The sequence below is a fragment of the Hyperolius riggenbachi genome, chromosome 12 (assembly GCF_040937935.1).
Source record: "Hyperolius riggenbachi isolate aHypRig1 chromosome 12, aHypRig1.pri, whole genome shotgun sequence".
Taxonomy (NCBI): domain Eukaryota; kingdom Metazoa; phylum Chordata; class Amphibia; order Anura; family Hyperoliidae; genus Hyperolius; species Hyperolius riggenbachi.
The window spans coordinates 177,719,392-177,733,505 of record NC_090657.1 but is presented as its reverse complement, the minus strand read 5'-3'; the positions used below and the strand labels follow the sequence as shown (position 1 = coordinate 177,733,505).

At 44.7% G+C, this 14,114-nt stretch overlaps 1 protein-coding gene across 2 annotated transcripts in view; it reads left to right on the top strand.

Annotated features, from left to right (window-relative positions):
• Positions 1 to 14,114, top strand: part of LOC137540714 (opioid growth factor receptor-like) — a 376,839-nt gene that overhangs the window by 344,092 nt on the left and 18,633 nt on the right. The window contains exons 4-7 of one of the 2 annotated variants that reach the window (XM_068261838.1): positions 4,632 to 4,713; positions 4,802 to 4,880; positions 12,513 to 12,579; positions 12,666 to 12,814. In XM_068261838.1, the coding sequence (XP_068117939.1) occupies positions 4,632 to 4,713; positions 4,802 to 4,880; positions 12,513 to 12,579; positions 12,666 to 12,814 (377 nt within the window). The remainder of the gene's footprint in view (positions 1 to 4,631; positions 4,714 to 4,801; positions 4,881 to 12,512; positions 12,580 to 12,665; positions 12,815 to 14,114) is intronic. The other variant, XM_068261839.1, reaches the window with a different exon arrangement.

Sequence of the window (14,114 nt, the reverse complement as noted above, 5' to 3'; positions counted from 1 at the left end):
CTGCTCTTCTCTGCCAGGCTCCTTCTTTAAAGCCGTGCCCCTTCTTCTCAGTAGCCACACAAGTAAAGTGTTTACCTCGTGTGGCCCAGCCTTTAACTCCGCCCCATGCCAGTCAAACCAGGAGCCAGCGGCCAGCCAGCTTATGCCCCCGACAGTCTGACCCCCCCACCTGTGTCACTGGCTGCACACAGACACTGGAGCGAGACAGCCAGGGGACTGATGCAGTCACAGAGAGAAGAATGTGATGTGTCCGTGTTGGAGCCCGGCCCCCGCACAAGACAGCAACACAGCCCGGGAGAAGGGAAGTTTCTGCTCCAGACTCAGAGACTCAGCTGCATGCACAGGCAGAAGAGAAGGTATGCAGGCAGGCTGCTAAGAACACTTCCTGTCCTGTGTGCAGACTCCCAGTACTGTTATAACTGCTAGAATGTGCCCTGCTCTTTTGATACTAGAGTTTTCTTTGAAAGCTGGTTAGGCTGTAGGCTGGTAAAGCTGTAAACCTGTGCTTTAGTGCTGTGCTGTCTCTTTCTCTCCCCTCTCTGTTCCTCTGCCCCCTCTTCCATCTTATGCTGTCTCTCCCTCTCCCCTCTGTTTCTCTGCACCCTCTTCCATCTTATGCTGTCTATCCCTCCCCCTCTCTGTTCCTCTACCCCCCTCTTACATCTTATGCTGCCTCTCCCTCTCTACTCTTTCCCTCTGCTCGGATTACGTGTATTTTCTGGTGAAACGCTTCCGCATTACGATTATTTTCCGACAACGCTGCACCATTATGATTATTTTCTGGTGAAACGCTGCTGCCCTATGATTAATTTCTGGTGAAATGCTGCTGCAATAAGTGTATTTTCTGGTGAAACGCTGCCACCTTACGAATATTTTCCGGTGAACTGCTGCTGCAATAAGTGTATTTTCTGGTGAAACACTGCCACATTACGATTATTTTCTGGTGAATTACGATTCTGAATTACAATAATTACTATTATTTTCTGATGAAACACTGCCGCATTATGATTATTTTCTGGTGAAACGATGCTGCATTATGATTATTTTCCTGGGGGGGAGGGGCTTGGGGGGGGCGCCACAGGTTTTCTCGCCTGGAGTGACAAAATGACTACAGGCACCCCTGGCTGCAGGGGTTGATGGGTAGTTGATAGGGCCCTGTACAGATTTTTATATATTGTGTATGTTTTTTTTTACGATTTACTTGTAGACTAATAAAGTAATTTTTTGTATTACATTAAATTTGTTTGCTTGTGCTCAATCGGGCCATACCCATCTACACTAATATCTCTCAGATTGGTTTTTATTGATTGGAGGGAGAACATATCTCCCTATTGGGGGTGTGGCTACAGAGCAGGAAGTTGCAGCTGTGGGTATAGCTACAGAGCAGGAAGTTGCAGCTGGGGGTGTGTGATTTGGGTAGAAGTGCCTTTAACCACTCAACCTCCATTTATAGACTTAATGGGCTTTAACCACTTGACGACCAGGGGATGTTTCAGTGATCGGTGCTGCGTGGGCTCTACAGCCCGCAGCACCGATCAGGAGTGCAGCAGGGCGATCAGACTACCCCCCTTTTTTCCCCACTAGGGGGATGTCCTGCTGGGGGGGTCTGATCGCCGCCGGCTGCATTTGCTTAGCGGGGGGGGGGCTCTTCAAAGCCCCCCTCCGCAGCGTTCTCCGCCATCTCGCCCGCTCCCTCCCTCTCCCTTCCCCTCTGAGTGGCGCAGGACGGATATCCATCCTGCGCCTGATAGGATAGGCTTCTGCCAATCGGAGGCCGGGGATCGCTGATCTACGTCACGGCGCTGCTGCGCAGCAGCGCCGTATGATGTAAACAGCAGGGATTTCTTCCCCGCCTGTTTACATTTTGCCGGCGAGCCGCGATCGGCGGCTCTCCGGCTGTTCACGGAGACACCCTCCGTGAACTGACATGGAAAGGCCGCTCCCATGGAAACCCTCAGACAACCAGTTTACGCCAATCGGCGTTAGCTGGTCGTCACGAGGTTAAAGGCTCAGTCCATATAGTATATTTTAATTCCCGCATTAAGTATTAGTATTCTAATCAGCGATGCTCATCACTGTAACTCGTGATCATGAGCTATTTTTTGCGATCACGAGTTTGTAATCGGCATCCCTGATCAGCTCTCGATTACGAATGCCGATCACAAATGCACGAATGTTATCCAAATCGTGATCACGAGTCACTCGAGATTACGAGTCGTTATTCGTGATTAAAAACCCGCTGACTTTAACGGTAAATAGCAAAGCCTCATTACATGCTAGAAACACAAAATTTGCAGGGAATCTTAAGAAGAACCGTGGGAACAAGAGAAATTGTTTTTTCAAAAAGACCTTATAGTTTTTGAGAAAATCGATTTAAAGTTTCACAGGGAAAAAAAAGTATACATTTAAATACGGTAAATGACAGTTAATGTAGCAAACCTAACGGTAGTGTACCTTTACATTTATCAAAAGAAAGAGCAATGAATTTCATGATGGGAGTGTGGAGTCTGAAGTCGCAATGCTTTGGCCAGGGATCGCCATACAGCTGCAATATGACTGTGTAAAGATCCCTGGCATCTTTTCCTATTTTTTTTTATGTTCAGAGGATGGGAAATTAAAAAAACAAAAATGACGTGGAGTCTTTTTAACACCTTGTCTCCCATGCAGGCTGGGATAGCCAAAATGTGGAGCCCTAGCTGAGTGGGCCTTTGCACCCTGAGCTATATCAGTCTACATGGTCCATGGTAGGGGCTCTGAGAGAGAGGGGCGGCCAAGCCTTCCCCTCCCCTCCGGAGCCCTTGTCCAATCCATGGACAAGGGGCTCTTCCAACTCCCTGGGGCGGGTTCATGGTGGCATCTGGGAGTCCCCTTTAAGAGGGGGGCCCCCAGATGCTCACACCCCTCACAGGAGAAATTAGTATAGGGGTTAAATGAAGCCTGCATGGGAGACAATGGGTTAAAAGGACTCGGGAGGGGGACCCAACATGGTTTTTTTTAAATTTCCTACCCTCTGAACACAAAAAAAAAAAGTTTTAAAAAAATAGGAAAAGATGCCAGGGATCTTTATACAGCCATATTGCGGCTGTATAGCGATCCCTGGCCAAAGCATTGTGGCTCCAGAGGGGTTTCCAAGGGGTCCGTTTGCACTGTGCATAGTGATGGGTGCATGGATAGAAAAGTAGTCGAATCCACGATTCTAATGAGGCTTAATTGCCTCAGGTGTGCAGCTGGGAGAGAGGGGGTTAATTTCCCACCTGCCTGCCGCTTCTATGCGTATCACAGACTCGGATGCTGGTCAGAGGAAGTGCGCGGTATTGAGTCGTGGAACACGTCCCATTGGAGTCTATGATACGCATAAAGGGCAGGTGGGTAATTAACCCCCTCTCTCCCAGGCAATTAAGCCTCATTAGAATCACGGATTCAACTATTTTTCTATCCACATCAGCCCATCACTATGCGCAGTGCAAATGGACCCCCTGGAAACCCCTCTGGAGCCACAAAGCTTTGGCCAGGGATCGCTATACAGCCGCAATATGGCTGTATAAAGATCCCCGGCATATTTTTTTATGTACGGACCCCCTAGAAAACCCGCCAGGAAATTCATTGCTCTTTCTTTTGATATATTTAAATTTACACTACCGTTAGGTTTTCTACATTAACTTTCATTTACTGCTTTTAGATGTATACTTTTTTCCTTTGAAACTTTAAAATTTATTTTCTCAAAAACTATAAGGTCTTTTTGAAAATTCAAGCTTCTTGTTCTCCCTGTTCTTCTTAAGATAGCCTGAAAATTTGGTGTTTCTAGCATGTAAGGGGGCTTTGCTAATTAACCACTAAAGTCGGCGGGTTTTTAATCACGACTCGTGATTCGTGATTACATGCGGTTATTCGACTCGAAACCACACTAGAGTCGGTTATCCCTTTCTATTTGTGATCACGAGTCAATTCGGAAGTGGGTGGAGTCATGCTCGTGATCACTCGTATTCGTGATCAGGGGTATCTGAGCAACTCTGATTCTAATCTACACTCTAATGCACCAGAAAATTAGATTTATAGGTGTCTGGTTTTTTTGTTTTTTTTTGCTAGACTATTTCCCTCATCAGGAACATCTCATTTTCCACCAACATTTTTGGTAATCTCCTCCTCTGCCCCATTCCTCGGAGCCACGCCCCCATGTAGTCACTTGGTAGGTGATATGTGAATCCACTCATCCAGCACGAACCACGCCTCTAGAAGTCGCCATGTTATGCAAATGATCTCAAGGCTGGCTGCCAGTATGTAGTAGGCGTGGCTTCAGTGGGCAGGTACTTGCACTTGGTCTTGAGATACACCGTGAGCGCTTTCTGAAAGCTTTTATAACCAATGGTAAAATCGCCGCAATCACAATTTTTAGATAAATCGTGATTGCAGCAAGTTTACCTTGATTTTAATGTGAGTCAATGGGAGAGTTTTGTAAAAAAAACACTCAGACAATGTTGATGGAGGTCAGAAAAGCTCTCAGAAAGCACTCACCGTATGTCTCAGGCCTAAAATTACTGGTAGATGTTTTGAAGAACACATGCAATGCCTATTATAGATCTGTGGCATTGAATACGTTTCTGTATAATGCATCCGTTATATTAATCCAATAGAGTAACTCCACGTCTCCTCCCAGCCCTGAGAATATGCCGAACCTGTCTTTTTACCGCAACCAAACACCTTATGAGCCAAAAGGTTAGTGCGTGGTAATTCTATCTGCTTGTCTATCTGTCTGTCTACATGGTGAATTTTTCTTATAATGTTTTTTTATTGGACTTATTAGGGCTTTGCATAGATGCACTTCTAAAAACCTTAAAGGAAAGTGAGGACAGACTGGAAGAACACCCTGACTGCATGCAGTGGTGAGTATCTCCGATTGTGAGCCAGTGTGCTGTGACAGTTTGTGCCCCCTTCTGAACAAACAGAGTATTGCTGATGAAGATTTAAAAAGGTAGTTGTAACATCCAAAGATTAAAAAAAAAATGCCAAAAAATATATGTAACCCTCATTTTTGTTCTAAAATAGGTCCCTATATATCTCCCTTTTTTTTTACTTTTTTACCTGGTCTGGGGGCTTTTACCTTTCTGCGACAACTGTACTGTGCCTGCTGGATTTTGAGAGTTTTTTTTCAAAAATTATAGTTTAAAGCTTATCTCAGCATGCCAATAACAGAAAGCATCCTATTTTGGATAAAATATGGTCACTATAACTATAAGGTAATTGAATCCAATTCATTGAAGTGTTAACACAGGGATTTAACCACTTCCCATCCTGCATACAGTATATTCACGTCATCATAAGTGGATCCTGAAAGCAACACGACGTGAATATAAGTTACTGCACTTTAATGAGCATAGCGCGCGTGCTAGCACGCGCCTGGGCTCATTAACCTCCATCATCCATCTAGACTAATTAAGGATCCCCTTCCTGGGGTCTGATCCTCCCACCCCCTGCCCGATCCCCTGTACTGAGCCACCTGCCCCCTTTCTTCCCACATGCTGCAATCGGGTAGCAGGGAGGATTAGCATGTAAACAACATACCCCACCTTGTTCCAGTGCGATCAGCCTCCCCTCCGTGCATTACCTCTGCCTGTGTCACTATGCTGAACAGATCGGGTCCTGGCTTGATGACGTCATTCGGTTTATCATTCAGGCACATATAGATATCTGGAGGGGGGATTTAAATGGCACAGCTACCATTTATGGGGGGGGGGCATAGAAGCACACCTGGCTATCTATGGGGACACAGGAACATACCTGGCTAACTATGAGGGGGAGGGGGCAAAGGGGCAGTCCTGGCTATCTATGTGGAGGGGGGAAAATAAATCTGCACACCAGGCTGTCTATGGCGGGGTCAAAAGGGCACACCTAGCTGTTGATACTGGGGGAGAAGCTAATAAGGGGCACATCTGGCTATACTGGGGGCAAATAAGGGCACACCTGGCTACCCATGGAAAGGTGCGGGGGGAACAGAGGGGTACATCTAGCTATCTGTTAGAGCGGGAGATAAAGGGTCACACCTTGCTATCTATGGGGGGTGGGGGGAATAAAGTAGCACACTTGGTTATCTATGGGGGGGGGGCGGAGGGAAATAAAGGGGCACATCTGGTTAACTACAGGGTGGGAGATAAATGGGTTTAGCTTTTTAAATATGTATGCCATGAGGGTAACTTACTGTTATTTTGTCAAATATGGCTTATAATTACTGATAAAGTACAATGCGAAAAAATGGGGAAAAACACAATAATTACAAATAATATATTGTCACCATACATTGTATACATAATTTAAATGTTGAAATAAACAGGACACATGGGCAAATACAATGTGTGGGTTTGATCTACAAGTTTTACTAAACAGATTGGGCTAGCACCAGTACTCAAATAATCAGCTTATTACAATGTAATATTGTCAACAGATGTGTGCAGAAAGAGATCTAAACCTATACATAAAGCACACAACAAAAGAAAATCCCAAAAAGGACCACACCACATCAATTATACTCAATGTAGAAATAAGCTTTATTGTATCATTAGATAACAACCAATAAAAACAATTAAAACATATTATCCAGGGTAGACACCATATAAATCAATATTATCAATAGGGCTGCTCAAATCCGGATCCAGGAGACGTCTGGATAGTTATATCCGGATATCTCCCAGTAAACCTGTGCGGGGTGGGCGGGGAGGTGAATCTTACCTGTCTGACATCTTCTTCGTCCATCCCTCGGCGCCTCCCACGATGCGCTCCACGTGTGTCGCGTGATTACAAACACTTCCTCCTTCAACCCAGAAGGAGGACGTGTTTGTAATCACGTGACCACCGCTTGGACCGCATCGTGGGAGGTGCCGAGGGACGGACCCAAGAAGACATCAGACAGGTAAGATTGAGGTAACTGGGAGATATCCGGATATAACTATCCAGACGTCTTTCGGATCCGGATTTGAGCAGCCCTATTGATAATATTGATTTAGACAGCTCTTTTTAACACACACCACAGACTTTCAATTATATTCAGGTCGAGGGACTGAGATGGCCATTCCAGAACATTGTACTTGTTCCTCTGCCTGACTGCTTTAGTGGATTTTGAGCAGTGTTTAGGGTCGTTGTCTTGTTGAAAGATCCAGCCCCGGTACAGCTTCAGCTTTGTCACTGATTCCTGGACATTGGTCTCCAGAATCTGCTGATACTGAGTGGAATCCATGCGTCCCTCAACTTTGACAAGATTCGCCAGTCCCTGCACTGGCCACACAGCCCCACAGCATGATGGAACCACCACCCTATTTTACTGTAGGTAGCAGGTGTTTTTCTTGGAATGCTGTGTTTTTTTTCCTCCATGCATAATACCCCTTGTTATGCCCAAATAACTCAATTTAAGTTTCATCAGTCCACAGCACCTTATTCCAAAATGAAGCTGGCTTGTCCAAATGTGCTTTAGCATACCTCAAGCAGCTCTGTTTGTGCTGTGGGTGGAGAAAAGGCATCCTCTGCATCACTCTCGCATACAGCATCTCCTTGTGTAAAGTGTGCCGAATGGTTGAACGATGCACAGTGACTCCATCTGCAGCAAGATTATTGTAACGATCGGTGTCAGCACACAGAGAGTATCTGATTATTGATGATCTGCAGTATCACCAACAATACAGATGTATACCTGATTATTAGTGATCTGCAGAATCACCAATAATACAAGTATGGCTAACCTCTGGACACCTAATAAAGTGTAAGTGTTTGGGTGCAACCGTACTTCAAAACTTTAATGAGGCCTCACCAGAGGGGCTGGTGAGGAATAACCAGTACACAGAGTGTGTACTAACGTATAACCTCCAGCAAGCTGGAGAGACGATACTGAAGAGGCTATATCTCCCGAGGGGCGGGCGATTCAGACTATACTGCAGATAAATGACCACCCGAGGTGCGGGTGAGTCAGACTGTGTCGCAGCCTACGAGACACAGTAATACTAAAACAACAGGTACCTGAGGAGCAGAGGAGCAACTCTGCTACAGCACAGCAGAGTTGCTGAACAAGTGGAGCTGGCGCAGATAACACCTCACCAGTGGCGAGGGCCCACTGGCGAGTAGAAGGGTCAGACAGGCAAGGTACGGCAACAGAAAGGTAAGTATCGGTACAGAATCGTGAGACAAGAGAGTGAACGGTAATCAGGCAAGAGGTTCAGCAAGAGGTAGGCAGATAGGCGAAAGTACAGGATCAGAAGGCAGGATCAGAGTCAGAGGAAATAGCTAAGAGTCATACACAGGAGATCAAACAGTAAGCAATATCCTAGTCTTGGTGTGAAATCCGTAGCATCAACACCAGGGAACTAGTCTAAACAAATAACAATAAACAGATAACAATCTCCTAGTCTTGGTGTGAAATCCTTAGCATCAACACCATGGAACTAGCCTAAGGTCTGAGCGCTAACACGCAAGTATTCACGACAACAGACAATCCTAAACTGAAGCCCGGAGGCTTATGAAGCAGAGGAGACCCCACTGGCACGCCCCTCCGAATCAGCCAATCCTGGGCGCCGTGGGACTCCTCTGACGTTAGCCGACCGAGAGGTCAGCTGACGGGCTTCCTCCCCGCATAAAGGTCCTGTCTGTGCGCGCTACGGTGACCCCCTGCCCGGAGAAGCGTTCCGTCCTCGGTGTCCTGGACGCCGAGTGAACGGATGGCCGCAAGGAGGCAGCTGCGCCGGTGGTGCTGTTCGCCGCAGCTGCCTCGTTTCTCACAATTATGTTGTAGGTCATTGATGCTGGTCTGCGGGTTGACTCTGACTGTTCTCACCATTCGTCACTTCTGTTTATCCGACATTTTTTTTGGTCTTCCACTTCAAGCCTTAACTTGAACTGAGCCTGTGTTCTTTTTTTATTTCCTCAGTATGTTCCTAACTGCGGAAACAGACAGCTGAAATCTCTGAGACAGCTTTCTGTATCCTTCTTCTAAACCATGATGGTGAACAATCTTTGTTTTCAGGTCATTTGAGAGTTGTTTTGAGACTCCCATGTTGCTACTCTTCAAAGAAAATAAAAAGAGGAGGAAAACTTACAATTGACTCTTTTTCATAATTGGATTCACCTGTGTATGTAGATCAGGGGTCACTGAGCTTACCAAGCCAATTTGAGTTCCAATGATTAGTTCTAAAGGTTTTGGAATCAATAAAATGACAAAATGTATGCACCTGCCTAATTTTATTTAAACAATTATTGCACACTTTCTGTAAATTCAATAAACTTCATTTCGCTGTGTGTGTCTCCTATATGACACTGTGTGTGTCTCCTATATGATATATTTAACTGACATATTTATCTGGCATATCATAATAACCAACGATTTTTACAGGAAAATCATGACGATTATCAAGGTTGCCCAAATTTTCACATCCCACTGTATATGTAAATTTTACTTGTTAAAGAGACTCTGGAATCTCATAAAAATCATGTTTTTAGATTAAAAATCTCTTTAACATTATAGCCCTAACTAAAACGCTGCATCCCCGCGGCTGAACTCTAACTAAATCCCCCCAAACTCCACAATCCCCCCACTCCCCGCAAAACCCACGACTTTCTTGGTCGTAGGTTTTGCTGCCCCGGGAGGCAGAGATTTCAGCTGCAGCTCTGCCTCCATGCGCGTCAATCAGCGCGTATCTCCGCCTCTCCCCCGCCCCTCTCAGTGAAAGAAGACTGAGAGGGGCGGGTGGAGGCGGCGATCCGCGCTGATAGAGGCGTGTAGAGGCAGAGCTGCAGCCAAAAGCTCTGCCTCTCACGGAAGCGCTCCCCGCAATGTTTCCCCCGGGGAGTTTTGGGGGATTTAGTTAGCATTCAGCCACGGGGATGCAGCGTTTTAGTTAGGGCTATCATGTTACTGAGATTTTTCATCTAAAAACATGATTTTTGTGAGACTTCAGTCTCTCTTTACGTCTTTACTGTTTCATGGCCTCTTTTCAATGACACATTCATTGAAGTATGCTAAAGCTAAAATCTATAAACCATTGACCATTTTTTATCTCTTTCCTGCTCTCAGAAGCCATTTACTTACAGGAAAGAGTTTTATGGCTGTAATTCCTTATCAGTGAGGGTTAAGCTACAGTCCGACCCTGTCCCGACCTGGACAGAAACTGTCACTTGCACACCTGATTTTTAACTCTTTCAGGCTAAGAAAGAAAAAAAGGTACACAGCATATGTTTGCTTGGCACTGTACATATACATGTCTATCTCATCATGTCACATGTCACCCCATTGTTCCTGTAATATGAAGTATTGTTGCACTTTAAACCCTATTATATAGGGGAAACCTTAGGTCTCATTCACACTATGATAGTTTTGGTGTTTATGCGATATGACATGCACAACATACCACATCATGTGCTAGCAGTTATGATTATGCCTAATGTTCACTGCCCCGTCACTTACGACTGGTTGGTTTTGTGTGCACCATCCATAACCGTGTATATCTATCTATATCTCCAGTCCCGCCATCATCATTCTTTGTTAAAGGATACCCGAACTGACATGTGACATGATGAGATAGACATGTGTATGTACGGTGCCTAGCACACAAATAACTATGCTGTGTTCCTTTTTTCCTTTCTCTGCCTGAAAGAGTTAAATATCAGGTATGTAAGTGGCTGACTCAGTCCTGACTCAGACAGGAAGTGACCCTCACTGATAAGGAAATTCCAACTATAAAACACTCTCCTAGCAGAAAAATAGCCTCTGAGAGCAAGAAAGAGATAAAAAGGGAAATTTATTATCAGTGAGGGTCACACTGTAGTCACTTCCTGTCTGAGTCAGTCTGAGTCTTTTTGTTGTTTATAGAAAAAATGTTTGGTAGGTACTGAATAGTTACATACAGTTGGACGATCCATCACACACCATACAATTCTTGGTAATGTTGGTCTAAATTTTCCAACATGTCCAATCTCAAAAAATCAAAATACTGGAAATTTAATCAGGTTTCTCAGTTAAATAATAATAAAACTTTCGATGTTCCTGTACAAGTGAGCTTTTCATCTAATTGCAGTAGGATTGAAGAGAAAAATTGGAATGTGTGTAGCCACCATTGTACAATCTTTGACAGAATACGTTTAAGATTAGCATAAAAAGAAAGCAACTACCGTAGCTGTTATGCTGGGTACACACTATGAGATTTTCTGGTCGATTTACTGTCAGATCGATTATTTCCAACAAGTTCGATTTGCTTTTCGATCGTTTTCCGAGCATTTTCCGATCGATTTCCGTGCAATTTAATAGGAAATCGATCGGAAAATGCTCGGAAAACGATTGAAAAGCAAATCGAACATGTTGGAAATAATCGATCTGACAGTAAATCGACCAGAAAATCTCAGTGTGTACCCAGCATAAGGAATAGTCAATGACATGCAAATCAATTTGAGTTGATGCAGAATTATGCAAATTTTGTTTGCAAATTTATATAGCTTGAAACTGGACCAATCAAATTTTACCTCAGCAGGATTTGATTGGTTAATTTTCAAGCTGCATAAAATTTGCATACAAAATGTGCATAATCCTGCATCAACTTAATATTATTTGCATTTCATAGACCATCCCTACTAGCTGTATGTGTGCATACCATTTCGAGCATTTGGCCAGTCATTAGAAGCAGCAGACCTAATAATTGTGCTTATTTTTATGTGCCTTTGTTTTTAAGCGATGGCCTCGTTGATGATGCTTATGAGGCCCTTCTATCGTGTATTAAAAACTGCCCTGTTAGACCAGAAAGCAAATCTGTAAGTTATCAGTTGTGAATGTTTCTCAGATTTATGCTGTTTATGTACTTATGTACAGGACCGGTTCTCTCACGAAGCAAGGTGGCTGAATGGTTAGCGCTTTTGCCTTGCAGTGCTGGGTACCCGGTTTGAATCCCAGCCTGGTCAACATCTGCAAGGAGTTTATATGTTCTCCCCATGTCTGTGTGGGTTTCCTCCGGTCACTCCGTTTTCTTCCCACATCCAAAAAACATACAGATAAGTTAATTGGCTTCCCCCTAAATTGGCCCTAGACTACAACACATACACTACACGATACATACACATAGCACATATGACTATGGTAGGGACTAGATTGTGAGCTCCTCTGAGGGACAGTTAGTGACAAGACAATATATACTTTGCGCTGCGGAAGATGTCGGCGCTATATAAATACTAAATAATAATAATAACATTTGCATTAGGAGCAGAGATTTCAGGGGCAGCATTTTGTACTGTGTATACCTTCCTGAGGAGGAAAAGAGTAGCTGAGAGTGAGCAGTTTGTTTGTCACAGACTCACAGCCACCCAGTGTGCTATTGTGTTGAGCTGCAGCATGTCATGTGAGAACATTAAATAAAGTATAGTAAATTGTCTGGTGCTGTGCGATCATTCCAAATCGGGGTGGGGGGCGCATCCTCACAAGTTTGCATCAGGCTGCAAAAAGTCTAGAACCAGCCCTGTTTTTGTATAATATTTACCTAAACTAATATTTTTTATAGGCTGTTTCCCCTGCGGGAACCTGGACTGAACTCATGTGCAAAGCTGTTGACAGAGGGTGAATTTCAGGTAGAGGAGTCCATAGACAAACAAATAGCTTTGCCTGAGTCCCTCTAATTACACAAATAACCATGTGTTGTCCATCCCACCTGCAGATGATGAAGGCAGACAAAGACGTCATGCGGAGATTCTTAGAGGCCTACCAACACCTGCTGTGGGTTTTTGGCATGAAACTCCTGGACAGCAAGACCGGAGGAGTTACCCATGCCGAAAACTGGCAGAAAGGATCTACGAGGATGAACAGGTGCGCAAAGGCCTTGTAGCAAAATCCTGAAAGGAGGTCCAAGGTGAAATACCTTAACGTGCATACATTGGCCTCCAGAATGCTGCCATATGGAGGACTGCACCCTCTGTTCTGCTCCGCACAGCTCCGTTATTTAGTAATTTAGCTTTGGACTATGCCCCGACCCTCTTGAGTAATGAACTTTAACATGGAAGCAGTATTTTCTGCACAAGTTCTGGCCTTCTGATTTATGCACATTTTGATCCTGCCGGCCACATCGTCCCGGAGGATGTGAAAGGCCAGTACTGCGCATACACATCAAATACTGCTTCCGTGTCAAGGTTCACATCCCAAGGAGGGTCAAGGCCCAGTTTGGGCCAAATTACTAAAGAACTAAGCCGTGCCGTGCAAAAAGGAGGACATGGCAGAATTCTGGAGGCCAGTGTATGCACGTCAACTTCAGGTATTTCACCTCAGAACTCTTTTAAGGGGCTCCAGTCAGATACGGGACAAGGTTCTCCAGCACCCAAGGTTGAGACACCAGAGTTTGCCCCTCCTTCCCTCCCACCCCAACTGTCACACACTGATTGTTATTAGACTAAGGCCACATACACACATCAGACCATAGTCTTTTGAAAATGAAAGATCACAGACCAATTTTACCCCCTTCCATGTAGTATGAGAGCCATACCTACACAGTGTATTCTATGGAGCTGAACTCCCCATCAGATAGAAATCTTTGCAAGATGCTGCACACAAAGATGCTGTACAGACACAAAAGATCATTCTCTGCAAAAGATCTGTTCCTGCCAAAGATCCGTTCCTGCAAATTGCATTCATAGTCTATGAGATCTGCAGATCCTCATACACACCTTGTTTACCTGACATTCATCTGCAGATCAGACAATCATCTGCAGATCTGAAAATCCATCCTGGTGGATCTGATCTGCAGATGAATGTCTATTAACCATTTACTGACACCCTAACATATTAAAACGTCATGCTTACCGCTATTAACAGCAACATGACGTTTTAATACGTCCCGCGTTCCCGTCGATGCTACCGCCGTGTGTGCACCGCTACCGCCGCTTTTTCCGTCGGGCTTCCGTGCTGGGTGATTGGGGAAGAGGACCGAACGGTCCTCTACCCAATCGCAGTGCCTGGAGTGAATGGACGTGACCTCGAACAGCGGCTACGTCCATTCACAATAACAAGAAATGTAACAATTATATAAAGTGAAGGAAAAAAAAAAAAAAGTGAACATTTCCTATGAGTGTTCACTAGCGCCATCTTGTGGCCAAAAAGTACATTACACCTACAA